At 46.0% G+C, this 23,925-nt stretch overlaps 1 protein-coding gene across 15 annotated transcripts in view; it reads left to right on the forward strand.

The window, feature by feature from the left end:
- Positions 1 to 23,925, forward strand: part of BAZ2B (bromodomain adjacent to zinc finger domain 2B) — a 394,656-nt gene that overhangs the window by 287,780 nt on the left and 82,951 nt on the right. For 11 of the 15 annotated variants that reach the window (XR_012646491.1, XM_075002079.1, XM_075002080.1 and 8 more), the window contains 5 exons: positions 8,682 to 9,297; positions 9,589 to 9,867; positions 12,245 to 12,305; positions 12,791 to 12,899; positions 13,159 to 13,260. Coding sequence is in view for 14 of the 15 variants with exons in the window: in XM_075002079.1 (XP_074858180.1) it covers positions 8,682 to 9,297; positions 9,589 to 9,867; positions 12,245 to 12,305; positions 12,791 to 12,899; positions 13,159 to 13,260 (1,167 nt within the window). In the remaining variant the exon portion in view is untranslated. The remainder of the gene's footprint in view (positions 1 to 8,681; positions 9,298 to 9,588; positions 9,868 to 12,244; positions 12,306 to 12,790; positions 12,900 to 13,158; positions 13,261 to 23,925) is intronic. The other 4 variants (XM_075002086.1, XM_075002091.1, XM_075002088.1 and 1 more) reach the window with 2 other exon arrangements.

Consider the following 23,925-nt stretch of genomic DNA (forward strand, 5'->3'; position numbering starts at 1 on the left):
CTTCCACCTCTGCAGCAGTGGCCGACTCGTCCAGGGCTGCTGGGAACTCTATTATGGTTGAGGGCGCGGGCATGGGCTCTGGGGCTCCTGCTGCCCCCGCCACGGCATCCTCCTCTGGTGACCCGCCCCAATCCGCCCCCCCCAAAAGGGCAGGAAGGGCCAGGGGACCAAAAAGGGCAAGAGCCCTGCCCAGAAGGCCAAACTTCCCGTAGCTAGGCCCTCCACCCCAACTGCTGATGCACCTGCTGCAGCCTCTCTTTCCCTCCCCCCTGCTCCCACCACTGATCCTGAGGGCTCAGATCCCCCGGCCCCCAGGTCATACGCCCAGGTGGCGGCAGCTGCCTTGCACTCTGCTCCTTCCGCCTCCGCTCGGAATACCATCCCCAACGGTCGTGGCCCCTTCCCCGCCCTCACCAGGAGGCACGGAGTCCGCTGCCTCATGGTGTCGGCCTCGCCCCACGTGGAGACCTATGGGCGGGTGTTGGCGCGGGTGGTGGGGCCCGCAGCCGTGGTGTCAGCCTCTCGAATGTTCGGGAAGATCGTCTTCTTCCTGGCGTCAGAGGCCGCCGCGCAGGAGGCGGTGGAGAGGGGCTTGGTGGTCGGGGGCATCTATGTGCCCCTGGAGCCACTTGAGGACCTGGGTGTGCGGGTGGTTTTCTCCTCTGTTCCTCCCTTCCTTCCCAATTCCGCCCTTCTGCCTTTCCTCACCTCCCTGAGCCGACCCTTGTCGGTCCGGAGTCCCCTCCCTCTTGGCTGCAAAGACCCTGCCCTAGGGCATGTGTTCTCCTTCTGCCGGCAGGCACGAATCCAACTGCTGCCGCCGGCAGCACAGGACGGGGTGGCCCAGGAGGGGACTATACTGGTGCCTCATCAAGAGGGCCAGTACCGGGTCTTTTACACCTTGGGGGAGGCCCGGTGCTTTGTGTGTCGGGCGGCGGGGCATATCCGGAGGGATTGCCCCCTGGCCCGGCACGAGAGAGAAGAGCCCGGGACCTGCTCCGACCTGGGGGGTGCCAGCCACACGACCGGCGACACCCTGACTGCAACAGGCCCTGGGACCACTGCTCCTCTTCCTGCCCCGGACGGAACCATCGCCGCTCGGGTGTCGGAGGATGCCCAGGCACATGGTGAAGGGCAAGAAGTAGCAGGCGCCGGCACCCGAGCGGGCATTCAAGCCAGGTCTGTGGAGGACAGGGAGGCAGGGCCGGTGGCAGGACCTGGACAGGGCCCACCCCAGGGCGGGCCGTCCCTCTCCCTCATTGTCCCGTCCTCTTTCTCCTTCCCTCCCTCCTCGTTGCCTCCATCCCCTGGTCTGTCCTTCCTCTACCACTGAGCCCACCTCTCTGGAGGACTGGGTATTGGTAAGGGGGAAGCGCAAGAAAAGAAGTGCACGTGCCCGGCACTCCACCCTGTCGGAGGACGGGGTGAATGTGCCACGCAAAGCATTAAAAAAAGCCGCCAGCCCTGATCCATCTGCTAAACCCCTGGCTACTGACCATCTGCCGGGGGTGACTGAGGCCGCGGCGGTGGCAATGGAGAATATCGCCCCTCCTGTCCCGGAGCCCGAGCCCAAAGGGGCAGAGGGGGCTTGTCCTGAGCCTGTGCCCTCCTCCGACACCCCTCCGGCCGTTGCCCAGACCACTGTCGTGGGGTGCCCAGAGGAGATGAGCCTCGGCCTCGCCCTCCTCTCGCAGGAGGTCAAGGCCCTAAGCCTTACGCCGTCTGCTCTGGACGTCGGGGGTCTGCTGCTAGAGGCCTATGGGCCAGCCACCCACACCCAGCCGCCCCCCTCACCTTCTCTCTCCCCACCTGCCAGCGATCCCCCAGCCATTAACCTCCCTTGTTCTCGGACGTCACAGGGTGCGACCGCCCCCCCAGCTGAGGATCACCTCCCAGCTGTAGCTGTCTTGCCCCCGGATATCCCGGAGGGATTTGTGTTCCCCTCGTACCCTGCCCCCCCCCGGTATCAAAAACTCCAACGCCGACCCCTCCACCTCACTGGTGCCTGCTGTTAGATGCAATGGCACCTTGCCCTTATCCCCCCTTCCCCTCTTGCCGCCTGGAAAAGCCCCCCCTCCCCACACCCCTCTTTCTCATACCCCCACTTCCACCCCCTCTTCCAGTCAAAGTCCCGTCCCAGAAACTGCGCCCCAACCCCCTCCAGACTCTCCTCCTCCTCCTCCTCTCTCTCCCCCGCCCTCTCTCCCTCCACCTTCCCCCTCTCTCCACAACACTCACCCTCCCCGCAATACATTCATCACCTTTGCCCCCATCCCCATTCTTCCTGCACCTCCCCTCAACCCTCGTCTGCTCATAACTGCTCCCGAGGCTGCAATCCCTTGGGAGGCCCCCTTTGTCTTGCCCTCTCCCAGCACTTCTGGGGCTGCTCTCCCTCTGCCACCCCTAGTCCTCCCAAAACCAAGCTCCAGCCACTGCATGACCTTCCCTGCCAGCCGCGGAGCCCGAAAGGATACGAGGCCAAGGGGCACTCAGGACCCCAAGGCCTCGGCACCCCATGTGCTGGCGGATGAGATGCGCGAGTTCTTGGGGGACGTTCGCGGCTCCAAGAACAAAGTAGCTCTCGCCCTCCAGCGCTGGGGTGACTTCCATCTCATCCTTGAGTCCGTGAGGGCCCTTCTGAAGGAGGGCAAGGGGACTGGGAGGAGGGACGCCACGGCCTACCAATGGGCCCGCGGCTTCTGTGATGCCCTAATCACCTATGGCGTCGGCCACGGCTTGCTGCGCAGCCCCACGGGGACCGCTGGCGTTCCTTCCAGCGAGGATCCTCCCCAGCCCTCTAAATGCCACCGATCATCTTTGCCACCTTGAACACCAGGGGCTGTGGGTCGGGTCTCCGCAGGTGCTGGGTGCTCTCCTTCCTCCGAGAGTGGGGGGTACTTGGTCACCTTCCTCCAGGAGACCCACACTACTCCAGCCGCTGAAGCCAGCTGGCAGCTGGAGTGGGAAGACGGGGTCCACCTTAGTCACCTCTCGGCCCATCGGGCCGGGGTGGTGACCCTGTTCTCCCCAGACCTGCAGCCGAAGGTGCTGGGGAGTGTCGAGGTCATGCCAGGCCGCCTGCTGTATCTCCGGGTGTGGGTGGAGGCGCTGTCCCTCCACCTTGTCAATGTCTACGCCCCAACATCCGGCCCGGAGAGAACATCCTTTTTCTTGCAGGCGGCGGCCTTCCTTGACTCCATCGATCCTCACAAGTGCCTGGTCCTTGGTGGGGATTTCAGCTGCACCCTCGAGGAACGGGACCGTACGGGGACGGAGTAGTGCCCGGCCTCTGCGGACGTCCTCAGGGAGCTTATCAATCATCGCTCCTTGGTGGACGTCTGGCGCAGCCACCACCCGGATGAGGACACCGTCTTTACCTGCGTCCGGGTGATGGGCCACAAATCCATGCACTCCCAGTTGGACCACATCTATATCTCTCGCGGGCCCACTCCTCCAGCGTGCGGCCAGCCCACTTCTCGGACCACCACTTAGTGGCCGTGAAGGCTTCCCTCTTGCCGGGGAAGTGGGGGTCGGCCTACTGGCATTTTAATAACAAGCTGCTGGAGGATGTGGGCTTTGTGGTGTCCTTCCGGGAGTTCTGGCTGGCCTGGCATGGGCAACAGTGTGCCTTTACCTCGGCGCGGCGGTTGTGAGATCTGGGAAAGGTGCGCGCATGGCTCTTCTGCTGTGACTATATCCGGGGGGCCAGCCGGCAGCGGGATGCGTTGATAGGACAGCTGGAGCGGGAGGTTCTTGAGCTGGAGAGGCGCCTGTCCACCAGCCCCGGAGATCCATCCCTCTGCAGCATGTACCAGGATAAGCGGGACGAGCTCAGGGGCCTCAATGCCCTTTGGGCACAGGGGGCCTTTGTGAGGTTGTGGATCCAGCTCCTTCGGGAGATGGACCATAGCTCCTGCTTCTTCTATGCCCTGCAGAAAAAGAGGGGTGCCAAGAAACATACCCTCTGTCTCCTTGTGTAGGATGGTGCCCCTCTTACGGATCCGGTGGAGATGCGCGAGAGGGCTCGCGCCTTCTTCATCACCCTTTTCTCCCTGGATCCGACCGACAGCTGCAGAGTGCTTTGGGACCAACTCCCTTTGGTCAGCATGGGCGTCCAGGACCGGCTAGAGCTCCCTCTCACTCTGGCTGAGCTCTCGGAAGCACTCCGTGTCATGCCCACCAACAAGTCCCCGGGCATGGACGGGCTGACCGTGGAGTTCTACCTCGTGTTTTGGGACGTCCTCGGTCCAGACCTGCTCAGCGTCTGGGCTGAGTCCTTGCAAAGCGGGGTCCTTCCCCTGTCGTGCAGGCAGGCCATCCTCACCCTGCTGCCCAAAAAGGGGGACCCCCGCGACCTTCAGAACTGGTGTCCCATCTTGCTCCTCAGCACGGACTACAAGATTATCGCTAAAGCCATCTCCTGTCGCTTGGGGTCCGTGCTGCAGGACGTGGTCCACCCCGACCAGACCTACACTGTCCCAGGCCACACCATCTTTGACGACCTCTGTCTGGTCCGGGATCTCTTGGAGCTCGGGTGTAGGGATGGTCTGTTGTTCGCCCTCCTGTTCCTGGATCAGGAGAAGGCGTTCAACAGGGTGGACCACGGGTATCTCCTGGGCACTCTGCGGGCTTTCGGCTTTGGACCCTGTTTCATTGGGTTTCTCCGGGTGCTGTACACTGCCTCAGAGTGTTTGGTCAAGCTCAACTGGATCCTGACGGCTCCGGTCAGCTTTGGGCGAGGGGTGCGTCAAGGGTGCCCATTGTTGGGCCAGCTCTACGCTCTGGCCATCGAGCCCTTCCTCCATCTCCTTTGACGAAGGTTGATGGGGTTGGTGCTCCGTGAGCCAGAGCTGCGGCTGGTTCTGTCAGTGTACGCCGATGACGTACTCCTTGTGGTCCAGGACCCGGGAGATCTGGTGCGGTTGGAGGCCTCCCAAGCCGTTTACTCGGCAGCCTCCTCTGCCCGGGTCAACTGGGTCAAGAGCTCTGGCCTGGTGGTTGGGGCTGGGTGGCAGGCGGGCCACCTCCCACCTGCACCTCAGGCCATACGGTGGAGCGCGGGTCCGCTATCCTATCTAGGCGTCTTTCTATCTGCCATGCATCCCTCTCTGCCGGAAAACTGGCAGGGTTTAGAGGGCAGGGTGACTGAGCGGTTGCGGAGGTGGGCGGGGCTGCTCCAGTGCCTCTCCCTACAGGGGAGGGCACTGGTGCTTAACCAACTAGTCCTGTCCATGCTCTGGCACCATCTCAACACCCTTGTCCCACCCCCCGGTTTCCTGGCCGCCCTCCAGAAGGTAGTTCTGGAGTTCTTTTGGCCAGGACTGCACTGGGTCCCTGCAGGGGTTCTTCCTCTCCCTCCAGAAGAGGGAGGGTAGGGTCTGACCTGCCTACGCACTCAGGTCCATGTCTTCTGCCTCTGGGCCCTGCAGGGACTCCTTAACAGCAATAGTGCAGATACTCCAGCATGGAGCACGCTGGCTCACGCTTTCCTCCGTCGCTTCTGAGGGCTCCGATACGACCGGCAGCTCCGTTATTTGCCTTTGAGAGGCCATCCGCAAGATCTCTCGGAGCTGCCGGCCTTCCACCAGGATCTCCTCCGCACCTGGCGGCTGCTCTCAGTCTCCAGGTCTTTAGGAGCCGCCACAGGGAAAGACCTCCTCGCGGAGCCCCTGCTACACAACCCTTACCTCTGTGTGCAGGCGGCAGAGTCCCCCGCGGTGTGCCAGAGGCTGGTCCTCGGTGGAATCACCAGGGTTGGAGACCTCCTGGACTACGGCTGGGGAAACTAGATGGAGGCCCCAGCGCTCGCCCGGCGCATGGGGCTCTCCACCCTACATTCTCCCCGGCGCGTACTCAAGGAGGTGAAGGCTGCCTTGCCGCCCGCTGCTCACATCTACCTGCGCCGGATCTTGCAAGAGGGTGCACCCCGCCCCCCTCTCACTCCTGGCCCTCCGGATCTCTCTGTGGGCCCCCGGCTCCGTGAGCCTTCCCGCCCCGCTCCTCTGCATCATCCCAGCCGGCTGCACGCCTTGCAGCCGGTCCCCTTTTGAACCATTCCCAGACATCATCTGTACACTCTCGTGCTTCACACGCTCCACTATCCCACCCTCATGTCCCGCCCAGACCACAAATGGCGGGACCTTCTACCATCTTCGGAGGGTGAGGAGCCCCGGTGGGCCAGCCTTTATTCTTCCCTGGTCCCGTGGCCCGCCGGGGACATCAGCTGGAGAATCCTGCATGGGGCAGTGAGCACGGGTGTGTACCTGGCATGGTTCACCCCGCTCCCGGATACCTGTTTCTTTTGTGGCACAAGGGAGACCCTGGCGCACATTTACATCGAGTGCGTCAGGTTGCAGCCCCTCTTCCGGCTCCTCCAGAACCTCCTGCTGAGGTTCTGGCTGCACTTCTCCCCACACCTTCTCATTCTAGCACACCCCATCCGTGGCCCCACTAAGTCGCGGGACCTCCTCGTCAGCCTCCTCCTGGCTATGGCCAAGGTAGCCATTTATAACACTCGGGGGAGGAGGCTGGCAGGGGGGGAAGCCTGTGACTGTGGGGCCTATTTCCGCTCCGCTCTCTGCTCACGAATCCGGGCAGAGTTCCTTTGGGCGGCATCCACTGGCTCTCTCGACATGTTTGAGGGGCAGTGGGCGGTGTCCGGGGTTCTCTGCTCGGTGTCCCCTTCTGGTTCCCTCATTTTAAACCTTTGACCTCCACTCCCGTCCCTGTTTTTTCTTCAGTTGTCCCCCGCACTCTGTTGGGGCCATGGTTTTTTTTTAAAGGGATCCCTCTTCTATTAAGAGGGGCCTTTTAGTCGTGGGCGGGCTGTGCCTGCCCACTCCCTGGTCTCCAAATAGATCCAGTATACTGTCCTTCTAGAAGGCTCCGGAAGCTTCCAGGTAAGGGTCTACCACCGGGTTTACCACAAACTGCATCCATCAGGAGTGTAGATTTTTGATGCCCTGGAGCAACATAGTTATGCCAGGATAGGTCTTAAGTGTAGATCATACCTAAAAAAAAATAGGGCAGAACGGGTTGAAGCTCTCTAGTCTGGCACTCTCTCATCCAACATCTGTAATCCAGCATGAGTTGAGTTAGCTGGAGAACCGTTTATCATGGGTGTGACTAAGTTTCCTGTGGTTCCATAAAGTTTTTTACAGCCAGTCCTGGCTGTCAGTGTTCTGTGCTGTTATTTAGCTCTAATTTACCCCTAAATAAGGCCCAGTGAGCAGTTGAAGTGTTGCTAATGCTGCTAGACAATATTGACCTCCCATGGTCCAGCAGATTCTCTAGTTCAGCACAGGTCAGGTCCCCAGGGTGCTGAATTAGACAGGTTCATCCTATATTATTTTCGTCTGTCATGGCATCTCAGAACTCTGAAGGATCTGAAGTACTATAATATCTTACAATAACTAGGAAAAATAGAAGCTAAAGACAGTGTAAGTACAGCCGGAAGGGCTTCAGCTTGCTGGATTATGAAGGTTATAAACTTCCATATTTGTTGTATTACATGCAACAAAAACAAAAAGAAAAATATTTTTGTCATGCAGTTCCTATTAAGGAGTAGAGTGGCTAAAAAATCTGGGCACCAGGTTGAAAATTTACTCCTATGGGACAGATCACCTTGAGTATTTTTTCCCTTTGCTTCTCATGATATCAGTTAGATTGTTGATTTAGTTTTAACACTTTAACATGTGTCGTGTATAATCATAGATTTTATTAGTGTATGAATATTGCTTAAGTACTTTCATTTATTATTTTTCCCTATGGAAGGTGAGGTATTCTTATTGCTCTAAACAGAGCCTTGAAAATAAATATAGTATAAAGTCTATAGTGAGCCTCTGAGATGCCCTGATAAGGACTTAAAACTGGGTAAGAGGGATAGAACAGGAATCTCGTTGTGGCCTGTGAGTACTGCTCCAAAAGAGTTGTAGAGTGACCTCAAAGCTTCTTTGCTTAGTTAATTAAGGAACAATTATTCTGCCTTTGGGCATTTTCAACCACTGCTGGTCTAGATAGCCAACAATCTCTGTTCTAGCATAATACTTTCTGGAATGATCCCAGTGGTTCACATATTTTCCTTGATTCCAGTTTTAATTTTTTTTTATTCCAGACATCATCTTCCAATCTTCTGTTATTTTTAGAAGCCACTGTTATGTTGCATTCAGTGTTACATTTATTGTCCAAGATTTGTAAATTGTCTGTTAGGTTTTCATCAGCTTGTTTTACTGTGTGTCAATAAGAAAAACAATTTTTTAAAAATTTCTATTGCTATGGAAGTCTGATAAACATTACACTGGGCATGTCCTCTTTCATGTCATTTTTCATATGGGCTTGTTTTCACAAGAGGTGAACTCTCAGTTTCCAGATATAATTGTAACAGGTGGTAAGAGTCTCCACACTGAAGCAGAAGCTTCTAAGGCATACATCCTTATTCCCTGAGCTTAATACTGTACCTTGAATCCCTGGAACACCCATCTTTCTTTACTTGATTTATCATTTAAAAAAAAATAGGGAGAATCTAAATGTCCTGATGCCTGGTCATCTACCCAGCTTGAGAGCTACCCACTCTGCGACCTACTAAAACCACTTTTTGTGGATGCAGATGGTGAGGGGATATATAATTTTCCTTGTGAAATGATGCAGGGTTTTATTATTTTGTCATCTCTCTGTCTCTACAGGAACAATGTAAACCGACATTCCCAGCACCGTTAAAGAAACAACAAGAATCATCTAAGAACCTGAAGAAAGTTATCACAGCTTTGCCGAGTCCAAAACCAACCTCTAGTTTACCAGCTCATCAAAAACACACACCTCTAGAAAACAACCATTCTAATCCATTCTTGACAAATGCACTTTTAAATAATCAACAACCCAATGGAGTTATTCAGAGTGTCATCCAGGAAGCACCTCTAGCACTTACAACCAAATCTAAATCCCAGCCCAAGATAAATGAAAACGTAGCTACTTCTAGCAGTGCCCCCTTTTCTTCACCAGGAAATGTAAGTACATGTGGGAAAAAAACAGCTGGTAACCGGACATCTGTTATGCCCTCTGCCTCTCCTGTTTTACCTGGTCTGGGAAAGGAAAAATCAGTCAGCAATAATGCAACAACAGCAGTAAAAACACAGCACCACCTTCATTCTTCAAAATCTTTAGTGGAGCAATTTAGAGGAACAGATTCGGACATTCCTAGTAGTAAAGACTCTGATGACTCAAATGAAGAGGATGATGATGACGATGATGATGAAGACGATGATGAAGATGAAGATGAGGATTCTGATGATAGTCAGTCAGGTTATTATTTAACTTTCCTATGTAAAAATTCAAGATTTTATTCTATATTTTGTATGAAAAACACATTCCCCAACTTTTTGAGTTACTTTGTTCTGTACATTTGTTCAACTCATGTTAAAGTCTGACTAAATTCACAGTGATCTTGTAATGATACTAAGAGGCATCCTTTTGACATGCTTCTTGATATGTCCAATCCTAAGGAATGCTAGAATGAGAAAAAGTTACAATGGATAATTCTCTGTTTGCTGCTGGTTGTCCAGCTGTAGTTTGTCCTTTTTACTCTTCCCACAGAATCTGACAGTAACTCAGAATCTGATACAGAAGGGTCCGAAGATGATGAGGATGAAAAAGATCAAGATGAATCTGATACTGATACTGAGGGAGAGAAAACGCCACTGAAAATGAATAAAACAACTTCCTCTACGAAAAGCTCTTCCATTGGTCTGTCAACTCTCTCCACACCACTTAATCTCCAAGTCGTAAAAACTCCAAGCTCTGCTCCTGCTGCCTTATGTTCTGAATCCCAGTCACCAGTTTTTCTTGGGACACCGCCTTCTACACTTACCCCAAGTATACATTGCGCTATCTTAACATCTTTTATATAATCAAGTGTAATGTCCAAGAAACATGTCTCATAAATGTATTTTAAGAAGCACTGTCAGTATGTGTCCATAGTGCACAGTGTTGCAACTGCATACAGGCCTTCCTCTCCTTTGTCTGCACTCTAGAGCTACTGACCACCTTTAACTTCTACTGAAGTCAGAGTTATGGGTAGTCAGCACCTTTCAGGACGAGCACCTGAATGCTAAAGTCAGTTCAGGATGATCATTACTGTCTGTAAGCATTCTGCAAGGCAGTGTGGCTGGTGGATTGAGCACCAGCCTGTGGCTCAGGGAGTCTGGGTTCTGTTCTGAACTTCAGACAAAACACTTCATCTTTCTGTGCCTCATGTTCTCCATCTATAAAACAGAAATAATGATGCTGGTGTCCTTTCTAAACTACTTGTAGGGTTATGGTATAAGGCGTAGGCCAGTAGTAGTTTTCTATTTCTGTTAAAAAAGAATTTGCCAATCCAAGCTGCACCAAAACCTGCCCATCCCACCACTCTTTCTCAACAAGAATATTGACTGCAGTGAGATGTAATATTACAAAAGTTTCACTATTTCTGCAGTATTCACAATAGATAATTAATAATACATTTATGACACATTTTAAATAAGTAAATTTTAAAGTACAGTCATATTGTCTTTATGATATATTGCCTTTAACTTTTTTGTGTGTGTGAATGGTCATTCAGTTATTTGCTAGTTCATAATATTCAGTAATTATCAAAATGAGTGCCTTGGCTGTTAGTGAAGTGCTGCTTACTCCTGATGAACATAAATGATTTTATTTTGTTTTTCAAATAGAGGGATTGAATCAGAAACCAATTTAGAGTGCGGTAAAATAGTTGCTTTCGTAATCATTAATGAAAAGTTTTCTGCTGTTATGTAGACTGGCTTTGAAATAACCTATTTTTAGTTTTCCTCTTTCAGTTACATTCAAGCTTATTCGTTTTACAGTTTATAAAGATTTACTGTATATTATGAATGACCTGAATCCTGAGCCCCTGAAGTTTATATTTCTCTACAGAAGTCAAATTGGCTGGCACTTGTTTTATTTAATAACATAAGTTTACACATTGTGCAAAAAGTTGGCATCTCCGTGTTTTTCTATATTTTGTTTGTATCAGAAGCTGATACTCATTTTATATGAAAGCTGTGTCTACATAGCCTCTCCCTTTTGGAAGGGGGCACGCAAATGAACAAGATCAGAAATATGAATGAGGCAAAATAGGAAGAAGGGTGCTTTTGAAACGTGGGTTTCCTTTCAAAGTAACCCCATCCACATGGCTGCTTTGACTTCCAGAAATGGCTCTTCCAGAAGCCAGATCATGTGGGAATATGCAAATGAGCATAAAATATTTAAATCTGCACCTTATTTACATTTCCAATCTCGCTAATTTATATGGTCTTTCCAAAAGGCAGGGGCCATGTAGATGCAGCTTTGAGGTTTTCTATAACACTTTCTGCTTACTCAGATCCACCAGTCTGGAAACAAAGGTTTATTTTTTGTATACCATAGCATTAATCAATCATCTAAAAAGATTTGCATCAGCTTTCTTAACTATTTTTAACTGTACCCAGTCTCCACTGCTTCTCTGTCTTCATTTTACATGCAGCAAAAGTGCACAAATTTAGAAAGCAGTGTCCATTTATTTATTTTTTCCCCAAGGTTGGTACTCACTGAGAAAGGACATGAGAAATAAATGTAAATAAGTCTGTAAGTACTTAACTTCTGATAAATTTGACTTCTCATCATTTCAAGGATGTTCAGTTGTCATTGCATATTGCAGAGCAGGATGTATAGTAGAAGCTCAGAGCTAGGAACACCTTGGGAATGGAGATTATTTGTAATTCTGAACAAAACATGATGGTTGTCCTTCAAAAGTTTACATGTGAATATTGACTTAACGCAGCTATGAAACTTCACGATGCAGCAGAAAAATGCTATTTTCTCTTTATTTTTTAGTAGTTCACATTTGACACTGTACTGCATATGCTCTTTTTTTGGTCTTTACTGCTGCTAGACTATGTACTTTAAATTCCAAATGAGGTCTGTGTGGTTGACTGTGTGGTCAGTTTCTAACTCTGGTATTCAGAACTCTGAGGTTCTAACGTAAGCACATCTCAGAAGACTTCCACTGAAAAGAATCTAGTGGAAAAAGGACCTCCAAAAAAAGTAATGGGTAGAAATAATTTTTATTCAGTTAGGTACTGTCATATGCATGATGGATAAAATGTGTTTGCTCTTGTTTGGGGTCTGAGTAATGGAAAACACTTTTCAGTAAACTGATTCTCTGTCATCTCACTGCTTTGCAATGTTAATCAGTTAAACTCTATTTAAGGTACTTCAAAAAGGCGAAGAATAACAGACGAACGAGAGTTGCGTATTCCTTTAGAGTTTGGGTATGTTTTATATTTATTTGAACAGCATTTGGAAGGTGATTGCATGTAGTGTTTCATAAAGTCACTTGTTTTAAAAAACTGCCACTGTTGAGTTTGATATTGAGTTCTCAAAGGGACTCAGGGACAAGCACTCCTTTAACTGTCAGTAACACTTTCTATTCCTTTTGAAAAATCCAACTTTCATGTGTACAGTCTCTCAATTTTTCACATTTGCTTAATTGCAAATGTTAAGGATTTGGTGCTCAATTTTTTAATTAAAAATTTGTGGTGTTTTGTCATGAGCCAGAATAAAAACTATTCCCTTTCCCAGAACTGTGTGTGCACTACCATGCTAAAATGTATTTAAAAAAAATGCTGATTGCCATTTTTATCTATTCACATTTCCACCATACTCGCTTCAAATGTGTGACTCTTGACTGTAATGTAAAATTAATAAATTAATGGTCATAAAAATTAATATACACCTAAATTTACTATTACTATAGCTGGCAAAGAGAAACACGGATAAGGAATTTTGGTGGTCGCCTTCAAGGAGAAGTAGCATATTATGCACCATGTGGAAAGAAGCTGAGGCAGTATCCTGAAGTAGTAAAGGTACATATTTTTTCTTCAATTTGTATGCCTTTTGGTACCATTAAGCATGTGTACAATGAAAAATTCACTTGCTCAAAGTTTCTTGATACAAAATTTTGTGTGATGTGAGGCTAATATGCCTTGATCTTTTTCTAAACTGATCTCCTACATATCCCCTTGATACAATATGCAAATTATTTGACTCCTGACATTAGCTGTACATCAAAGCTGGGTTGTAATTATTTAAAACCTGAAGTGGAAAAATATGTGATTTTTTCAGTATCTCAGCAGAAATGGAATAATGGATATCTCAAGGGACAATTTCAGCTTCAGTGCAAAAATAGGAGTGGGTGACTTCTATGAAGCCAGAGATGGACCGCAGGTATCCACTTTTTAAAAAGTAAAGTCTTTGATCCAAGGAGTAGTAACATAAATTTAGGTGAATAATTTTACTACACTCTGGAGCATTGCCTGTTAGCTAATTCATTCTTATAATCATACATAATATTTTAGAGTAGCTTTTGTTGAGAGTTGAAGTCTGATCCTGAGCAGTGCTGAAAATCTCCATCTCTTGCTGAGTTCAGTAGGAGATTGCAGATGCTCAGCATGTCCCAAGATCAACCCTGAAACAATAGTTGTCTAGTAAGAAGGATTTTGAGCTAAGTATTTTATAAGCAAAGATGTTCAGCTATTTTTTAGAGAAAAAAAATTTATTATGTTATATGAACTCCATATCTGTAGAAGTTCTGTGTATGTGTGCATCATGTCTCTCTTTGTATTTTCATCCATCTAATATATCTGAAATACATACATAAAACACAGATATTTACTATATAGAAAATACAGTGCTAGCTTTTCTGAAAGTTCCAGGTTGTATGAATGAACGTTTTACTTGAGTGTGTGGAAACTCTGCTTTGCCTTATGTGGCTAAAGCAACGACTTCAAAGGAGAATAAATTATGATTGAAATGTAGGACACCACCATCTATTAGGGACTTTCACTTTTTCTTGTGATCTTATGACAGTGAATATATTTACTTATTGTTAAAGATAATGGTGCCCTTTATGTCACCACATGAATGTCGACAGAGATCAGGAAATTGCTCTCCATAGTTCTGGAATTTCAAAACACTTGGCCTAATGCAGTTGAGTCTCTGTAAGAGTATGTGTTATCTAGATAACATGCATAACAGTTTGTAATAAAACTGAAGTCTTGCCAAACAGCTCACTTTGGGATGGCATTGGCTGACTTCTGGCTCATTGAAGAAGCTAATTTTTAGACCCCTGGTACGCCAGTCACCGTAAACCCAGGGTTGAGTCTTAAATCAAGATCAATAAATGACATAGCTATTGTACTTCGCTATTGAACACCAGTACTTTGATTAAGGTAGCTGCTAGTATTCAGGACATCAGATCAGTCCCTCTTTTTCCTGTCTTTCTGTCATATTTTCCCCTTTACTCATGTCCCCACTGTTAGTTACTACTTTTCACCCTGCTTGCCTTATTTCTAGTGGTCTGGACTGCACTTGCTGCCTTCCTTTGGGACTACAAGTTTCAGAAAGGAGGAACTGAGGAAGGGCCACAGTTCAGTCACGAAGCTGAGGAATGAGTTATCCCAAACCTCTTTTAAATATCATGCAACTATTCCAGTTTTTATTGCTCCTGCTACATTCCGCTCAGGTCAAAACAGTTTACTAAGAGAGAGAGATGTCATTAAAGTGGAGGTTAAAGCAGAGCAAGTTGTTACTAGCAAGTACTACTCTGGGAGAGATGGGGATCTAGATGGCCTCTGCACTACTATTGTGGGAGGGCAGCAGAAGAGGTCTAGAGTGTGCGTGCCTCGGGAATGTCAGCTTGAAGCTGTGGCCAGTTCATCCAGATTTCAGTGTACCACTAAGCATTGCTCACACTCCCATCCCCGCAAACCTCCTTGCTTCCATTGTAGAAGCTAAACTGTGATGCTCAATATATAACTAGATAATACACATTGACTTAGTCAAAGACCAAATCCTGACAAACAAACAGGAAGAATTTTCAGATTCTTCAGATTGAAACTCAGAACTGCTACCATCAGCTTGGGTGCAGGAGAGACCATTTCAGAATCTTGGAAAGCCCTAGGAATATCAGCCTTCTGGAGATATTAGCCTTAGATTGGATCTGTACTGGAGGTTTGTCTTTGGAAAACAACAATTATAGGTAAGTACCTTTATCCTCCAGTCTCTAAGAAAACACTTCTTCATTGAAAAGTAGGTATATTTTGAGTAACATCATCTTTACTGAGAGTAATGTTGTTTGTTCACAGTGGCTACATAGTCATATATCTTCATAGAAGTTACTGTAGGATATTTTCAAATCTTACACTCTGTGTGTGTACACTGTATGAATGTGCTCTTATATGTGTCTATATATGTTTATACTTACAAGCCTGGATCCTACTTATAATTTTATTCTATGCCAATTGGTACTTGAAAAACATGATCCTAATAAATTCAGTGTGTAATGTGATTATGGAATGTCTGTTCTGTGACTACCATTTTTCTTATAATTTATCTGTGTTGTAAGTGCTATGTTATCTAATTTTAAAGTATGCCAGTCAGCATTGGATATTGCATACTAATCTGATCCGTTTTCAAATCAAGGTTATGAGCATTTGCATTTTCCAGACTTAAATGGCAGGTGGATCTTAGATTTGTTTTTTTTTTAATTGAACTTGAAATACCATTAAAATTGCAGACATTTTAACTAGTAAGTCTAGGCGTTTTTTTAATTACATATTTCATCTTTTAAAACCAACCCACTAGATTTAGAAGATTTGTTTTTGCATCAGAATTTTTTTTAGTGACAAAAATAGACTTTACCATTCCTCATTGGCATTTTTATTATATGTGCCATCAGTCTTGCTTTTGAATCAGGTAATTTTTTGTATGTATATTTTTGTTTTTCTATTCTAATCAATGTATTTTAAAATACAGAATAAAATGGACCTTATTGCTTAAGAACTTATCTCTAAAATTATATTTATATTTCATGTCACAGATTTTTATTCATTCAGTTATCATAGAAATATTTGAACTAATCTGATTTACAGATAACATACCATTTACAGTAAGTCAAACAAAAAATAAAACTAGTACTTAATAAAATGGCATCGGTATGTACAAGTGTCTTGTTGTAATTCTGAAAGTACCAATATTTTATCTGTATCATTATTGGTATCAAATATTATCAGGGCTTTTATTCCAGAAATTTCCTGATGACTCCACCTCCTCTACTTTCTGTGATTCTTGGCCTTTTACTGATACTTTTCCCTTTCTTCTCCCTGCCTTTCATTGAGTTCTGTGGCATACCATAACCCAGGATATTATACCAGTCTCATCTGATTGATTGTAAGAATTGCAAAATTCAGAATGAAAGATGGAAAAAGATGCATGGCAAACTCTTTATGCTTTTGATCCTGCATCCACTGACATGAGCAGAATTCTTGCCAGTGACATCAGTGTGATATATTTTCTGAAGTTTTCTTGATATAAATAGTTTTTAGTTTTACAGGGTGATTTGGAGATAATTTTAGGCTCCGTCATTTTTTAAGAAAAGCCAGAAGCACCATATCAAAAGTGCACTTGTAATAAATGATGACTGCAGGTAGCTATACTGTAAAATTTGGATCATGGTTTGATGATTTGTACACAGTAGAACGTTCCAATCTTCCAGGTTGAAATTTTCTTACTGTACCAACTGTGGGATTTCTTAATTCTTTACAGTAAATTAACTTGAGAGAATTTGAAATCATGGCAATCATCTTAAAGTTTAGTAGCTCAGGGATTATTTGGGGTTCATGATAAAGGATTTCTCTGTCATGAAAGGAACTGCTATAGTGTCATTCACAGTACATTTTTAGACTGGTACCAATTTTTTTTTAAAAGGGGACAAACAATGCCTAGCTTTTTAGTTTAAGATTAAAAGGAACATGAGCCAAGCTGCTTCATGAAAATGTTCATAGATCCAGAGAGCTATGCTGCTGTTCAGTTTCTCACTCTGCTACCAGTGATTTTCCCTGCCTGGTCTTCATCAGAGCCCCTTCCCACAACAGCTGCCTCTGGCAGGTGGTGCAGTTTTATTTTCCTTTGGATGAGATAGAACTGGTCTTCCCTTGGTAGAAGGAAGAAGTTTCTACTTGAGATACTTCTGATACCCCGTAAGACTTTGGCTGGTATTAGGCTAGAGAGGTATGAATATCTAGTAATGAAGAAACTCTTGTTTAAGGTGTTTGGTTCTCATATCAGCCATTCCCTGTTTAGGATGGAAAGAGTGATACTTTGCTCTCAACCTCAAGGTTCCTGATGTTTGAATTCAGTAACTATCATTTTGGGCTTTCCATTGCATCCAGCATGTTTCTGAAGTATCTAGTGTTGGTGGCTGTCTACCTCAGAAGGATGATGTTACTAGGCATTTCTGCACAGATCACAAGAGATTGCTGTGTCAGAGGGTCCCCAGCAGTATCTTTCAGCACTGGTGGTGGGGTCTGGCACAGGGATGTTTTTGCAACAAGAGAGAATAGTTGTCGCCTTTCCACTTGTTGGGAGGGCTGGAATCCAGGTTTTTGGCTTTCTTGAAAGATGCCTTTCTTCTCCCATTGAGACAGGGACTGTTTTATGGATTCCTTTCCTTTCCCCTCCTCTTCGGAGTATTTCAGAACTTCTGCCTGGAGGAAGGCTAAGGCTAAGGTAATCTATATAGCTCCAGGCTGGCTGAGACTGACATTGTTCTGAGACTTCCATGTTCCTTTCATAGCCCTGCCGAGCAGTCTTCTCTTGATTCCTGACCTTCTAGAAATAGGGACATGATTTTGCACCTGTGTCTGAGCGCTCTCTACTTGATGGTGTAAAAGCTTGCTTTTGACGCTAGTGGAGAGATCCTGCTTTTAGCATGTCCTCATCGGTTCTCATGAGTAATACAAAAGTTTCCATTAGGTCCAGTTATCTTCAAACTGTGCCACCAGCTGTTTCCTGTGCATTCATTGATCTAAGAAGTCTTGAAGTACCTGTTCCACCTAAAGCACTTCAGGATCTTGCCGAAGTCACTGTGTTTTCACGTGACAGATATTTTGACAATCCTCAGCTGACTAATTCTCACTCTTCTCCCAACCTGGGATGAAAAGCTTTCAGAGGGTCGTATCAGGGATACATCTGCCAATCAGAGACCCAGACCCTGCTCCTCACAAAACAGATGGATGATTCCTTTGAACTCATGGTGGTGTGCTCTTGCGTTATCTTTCTATGAAAATAGAGTTCCATTATAGCAATGAGTTCTGCCAGGAAAGTCAGGAAGCTAAAGGCCCTGGTGGCAGAATCGCCCTATATAGCCATCTGTATGAACAAATAATTTCTGAGCCTGTATCCAAGACTTTTTTCACTGGTGGTTTTAGAATGTCACAGCATAAGTCATTCACCTTCATCTTGCCTGAAGCCTCACTCCGGTAGAACTGAACAGAGATTGCACAGGTTGGATATATGCAAAACCATATTGTTGTAATTAGGAGAGAATTATTCCAGAAGCCTCTCCGGCTGCTCCTGGCTTAGTGAAGAAAATCAAAGGATAGGTCGTGTCTACTTGTAGGATATTAAACTGAATAGTAACAGAGAGGAAGCCATGCTAGTCTATACACTATCAAAACAAAAAGCAGTCAAGTAGCACTTTAAAGACTAGCAAAATAGTTTATTAGGTGAGCTTTCGTGGGACAGACCCACTTCTTCAGACCATAGCCAGACCAGAACAGACTCAATATTTAAGGCACAGAGAACCAAAAACAGTAAGCAAGGAGGACAAATCAGAAAAAGATAATCAAGGTGAACAAATCAGAGAGTGGAGGGGTGGGGGGGAAGTCAAGAATTAGATTGAGCTAAGTATGCAGATGAGCCCCTATAAGCTGTGTCTACACGTGCACGCTACTTCGAAGTAGCGGCACTAACTTTGAAATAGCGCCCGTCACGGCTACACGTGTTGGGCGCTATTTCGATGTTAACATCGATGTTAGGCGGCGAGACGTCGAAGCTGCTAACCCCATGAGGGGATGGGAATAGTGCCCTACTTCAACGTCGAAGTAGGGACCGTGTAGTCGTTGCGCGTCCCGCAACATCGAAATTGTGGGGTCCTCCATGGCGGCCATCAGCTGGGGGGTTGAGAGACGCTGTCTCTCCAGCCCGTGCGGGGCTCTATGGTCACCGTGTGCAGCAGCCCTTAGCCCAGGGCTTCTGGCTGCTGCTGCTGCAGCGGGGGATTCATGCTGCATGCACAGGGTCTGCAACTCGTTGTGGGCTCTGTGTATCTTGTGCTGTTTAGTGCAACTGTGTCTGGGAGGGGCCCTTTAAGGGAGCGGCTGGCTGTTGAGTCCGCCTTGTGACCCTGTCTGCAGCTGTGCGTGGCACCCCTATTTCGATGTGTGCTACTTTGGCGTGTAGACGTTCCCTCGCTGCGCCTATTTTGATGTGTTGCTGCGCAACGTCGATGTTGAACATCAACGTTGCCAGCCCTGGAGGATGTGTAGACATTATTCATCGAAATAGCCTATTTCGATGTCTCCACATCGAAATAGGCTACTTCAAAGTAGGCTTCACGTGTAGACGTAGCCATAGTGACTCAGAAAGTTCCCATCACGATTTAAACCATGTGTTAATGTGCCGAATTTGAATATAAAAGCCAGCTTGGCTGTTTCCCTTTCCAGAACGGTGTGATAATTCCTTTTCACTAACACACATACCTTTACACATACCTATTCTGGTCTGGCTATGGTCTGAAGAAGTGGGTCTGTCCCACGAAAGCTCACCTAATAAACTATTTTGCTAGTCTTTAAAGTGCTACTTGGCTGCTTTTTGTTTTGATATCAAACTGGTTTGCCCAGTGCATCAGGACAAACAGTAGCTACCTGACAGATCATAAACCTACTCCACCAGGGCTCAGTCACCTCAGTGGCCTCCCTTTGGAACCTCCCTGTCTGCAAGGCAGCAACTTGGTCATCTGTTCACTTGTTCACAAAACTCCGTATATTGGTGCAAAGCTGCTAGGGGAATGAAAGATTCATAGGATCTGTGTTACAGTCCGTGCTCTGGCACCTCTTATCAGCCTGAAGGAGGGAAACTGCTTGTGAGTCACAAAAGCTGTGTCTACACGTGCATGCTACTTCGAAGTAGTGGCACCAACTTCGACGTTAGGCGGCGAGACGTCGAAGTCGCAAACCTCATGAGGGGATCGGAATAGCGCCCTACTTCGACGTTCAACGTCGAAGTAGGGACTGTGTAGACGATCCGCGTCCCGCAACGTCGAAATTGCTGGGTCCTCCATGGCGGCCATCAGCTGGGGGGTTGAGAGATGCTCTCTCTCCAGCCCCTGCGGGGCTCTATGGTCACCGTGTGCAGCAGCCCTTAGCCCAGGGCTTCTGGCTGCTTCTGCGGCAGCTGGGGATCTATGCTGCAGGCACAGGGTCTGCAACCAGTTGTCAGCTCTGTGTATCTTGTGTTGTTTAGTGCAACTGTGTCTGGGAGGGGCCCTTTAAGGGAGCGGCTTGCTGTTGAGTCCGCCCTGTGACCCTGTCTGCAGCTGTGCCTGGCACCCTTATTTCGATGTGTGCTACTTTGGCGTGTAGACGTACCCTCGCAGCGCCTATTTCGATGTGGTGCCGCGCAACGTCGAAGTTGAACATCGACGTTGCCAGCCCTGGAGGACGTGTAGACGTTATTCATCGAAATAAGCTATTTCGATGTTGGCTTCACGTGTAGACGTAGCCAAATACAGTTAGTGATAGCATTCTAAGAAAAAGAGGCTACACACCTTCAACTGATGTTCTTCTACGAGCCAGGTAGATGGGTGTTGGTGACAAAGAAGATGATTTTCCAGAAGCTGGAACTGGATGACTCATTATCACTTGATAAATTGCCCGGGCTTTTTCATTTCTTTTCAAGTATCTGGGACCAGACATTTCTAGAAGACCAAATACTGAGCTAACGACCATTGGTCTAACCCAGTATAGCCGTTCTTACATTCTTATGGCTGTGTCTACACGAGCCCCAAACTTCGAAATGGCCATGCAAATGGCCATTTTGAAGTTTACTAATGAAGTGCTGAAATGCATATTCAGCGCTTCATTAGCATGCGGGCGGCCTCAGCACTTCGAAATTGACGTGCCTCGCTGCCGCGCGTCTCATCCTGACAGGGCTCCTTTTCGAAAGGACCCTGCCTACTTCGAAGTCCCCTTATTCCCATCAGCTGATCAGCTGAATATGCATTTCAGCACTTCATTAGTAAACTTCGAAATGGCCATTTGCGTGGCCATTTCGAAGTTTGGGGCTCGTGTAGACGTAGCCTATGAGAGTTGTTGTCTGTATACCTTTTCCACTATCTGCCTGGTATCCCTGGTACTTCAGAAACCTGAGATCACAAATTCTCACCATTTATGCCCTTGTGGAAAGCTCATGAGCTACTTATAGGGGTACTGCTGAAAAGAAAATTCTCCACCATGTGCACACTGTATGTGTACTCACTAACCGTGGAATACACATACATATGAAACATCTTGAAGAGCTGTTGCTGTAAATATTAGTAATTCTTGTTATGACAATGAAATGGTACTTTGGTAATTATCTTTAAGATTACTTTCATATGCTTATAGGAATATGTCTTTTGCTGTGTCTGTTTAAAAAGAAAAAAACTGATGTATGTTAACACACACATGTGCTGGCTAGTGATCTGAATTGAAGACTTGGGGAGCCAGGAACTCTGGTTCACAGTTATGTCAAGACTTTTAGGAATGATACGCATTTCAGCAATCTTAGCTGTGTAACAGCCCTAAAAGTCCATTACTAACTAAAATAATGCCATGAGGCTGTTTTAACATGGCTAATGCTAAGTCTCCACTGCAAAATAGTATGTTTTTTACATTGATTTAACTATCTTCATGTAAAATTTTAGTGGAAATAAGGCATCTAATTTTGAAGATAAACTGAAAGCTGGTACTAAACTATGTAACAGTCTAACGCTGTGGCCACACTTGGCCAAATCTTCGAAATGGCCATACTAATGGCCAAATAAAAAGTACTAAAGAGGCACTGAATTGAATATTCAGCTCCTCATTAGCATTAGCACGCGGCCAGCCATTGCGCTTCGAAAGCACCGGTTTTGAACACGTGCGGCTGCGGCTACATTGGGGTCCTTTTTGAAAGGACCCCACACATTTTGAAATCAGCTGAGAGGAATAAGGGGATTTTGAAATGTGCAGGGTCCTTTTGAAAAGGACTTCTGTGAAGCTGCATCGAGCCGCATGCGTTTGAGAGCAGTGCTTTCGAAGTGCCGCGTCCAGCACCATGCTAATGAGGTGCTGAATATTCAGTTCAATGCCTCATTAGTATTCTTTGATTTGGCCATTTGCATGGCCATTTCAAAGGTTTGGCTAAGTGTGGCCACAGCCTAAATGGAATAACCAGTTTACTGTTTTTGAATAAGCCAGGGTTCCAGAATTCAACAACTTCAAAATTACAGAAGTTTACACTGTGATTTTTGCCAGGTTTTTCCCAGTCTGTGCTTACTCATCCAACATTCTACAATACTTCAATAAGATCAGAAAGAGATGCTTCATTTAGATTCTTGTTCTAAAACAAAGTCATGTCCTGCAAACCTCTCATGTTCCATATTCTAAAAAACTGCATACAATAGATACAGGAACAAAGCATCACCTGGTGTAAATCAACATGTCTTATATTAATGTAAAAAACCTGCGTATAGAAATAAATGTTACAAGGAAAGGAGGAATCCATGTCTTGTCTTGGTTTTGATTATGAAAGATTTTTAAAAGATGAATGTATTTGAATGTAGTGTCCCTCAATTTGTTGTGTCTTTTGTTGGAAACAAGTACAAAAGGAGAGCAAACAGTTCAGCCAAGTCTCAAGTACCCTTGAACCATGATTAATATTTTTTTATTTTGTTTCTGAATCATGTTCTGCATTTTTCCCTTGGTTATTATGAATAAACATATACAAACTCAAGCTAGGTTGAAGCTGGGTATGGACAACAGAGAAACTATATTGATTCTTGTTTACATGGTTCAAAACCACAACTAATCTGTGATAAACAATGTGTGCAGGGGAAAGATATTAGACACCTAAGAAAGACTATTGTGTATACGTATTATAAATGATTCTACTTTGGCTCAAGTGGCACAGATACTTATTTGGATTGAGGAGTGTTTGACCAGGTTTTAATAGGATAGATTTTTCACTTGGTGTTGAATTTCAGTTAATGCGTGACTTTTGGAAGATCTGCATGCTAAATACACTGATGAAGTGAGTCTGTGCTCACGAAAGCTCATGCTCAAAACTTTTCTGTTAGTCTATAAGGTGCCACAGGACCCTTCATTGCAAATACAGTGTGGATTCTCATGATATCTTATTTCATATTGGATTGAGAATTGAAAAATATCAATGCAACTTCCATTAGCAGCTGTATTTCAATGTGAAGTTCTCATGTCATTAAAATATTCCTTTTACAGAATGTTGTATGAAACATTTCTTAGCATATTATGAAAGATTAGCATAAATAATTAAAACAGTTGACAAAACAAATGAACAAAGCACATTGTGTGGTTAATCATCCCTGATTTCATTGTTTGTGCGCCTATTAATTCACAAATTCAGTACTGTGAATTAATGTGGTTCAACTATATTTTTTCAAAAAGTAGATGTGACTGACTTCATAGTTGCTTTGGCAGACATTTTCAGAGTCCTTGACAAGCTTTCATTAAGTAAATAATGACGTGCTCCCAGAAGTATTCTTACCTATCATTTCTTCCTATCAGTCCAAAAAGATTGGAAAAGCAGTGAGAGATGCCACAATTCCAAATAGATCAATCAAGGAAGATAAAATAGATCAAGCAGCTTTTTTAATTAATAGGCACAATGTGAGGTTCCCCTTCTGTCAATTAAGTGAAAGCTATCTAAAATCTAACCTCTTGATATTATAACAACAGGAATGCAGGATGATGATAGGTGACACGAGAAATTAAA

Source organism: Carettochelys insculpta, chromosome 8 (genome assembly GCF_033958435.1).
Source record: "Carettochelys insculpta isolate YL-2023 chromosome 8, ASM3395843v1, whole genome shotgun sequence".
In the NCBI taxonomy this organism is placed as follows: Eukaryota; Metazoa; Chordata; order Testudines; family Carettochelyidae; genus Carettochelys; species Carettochelys insculpta.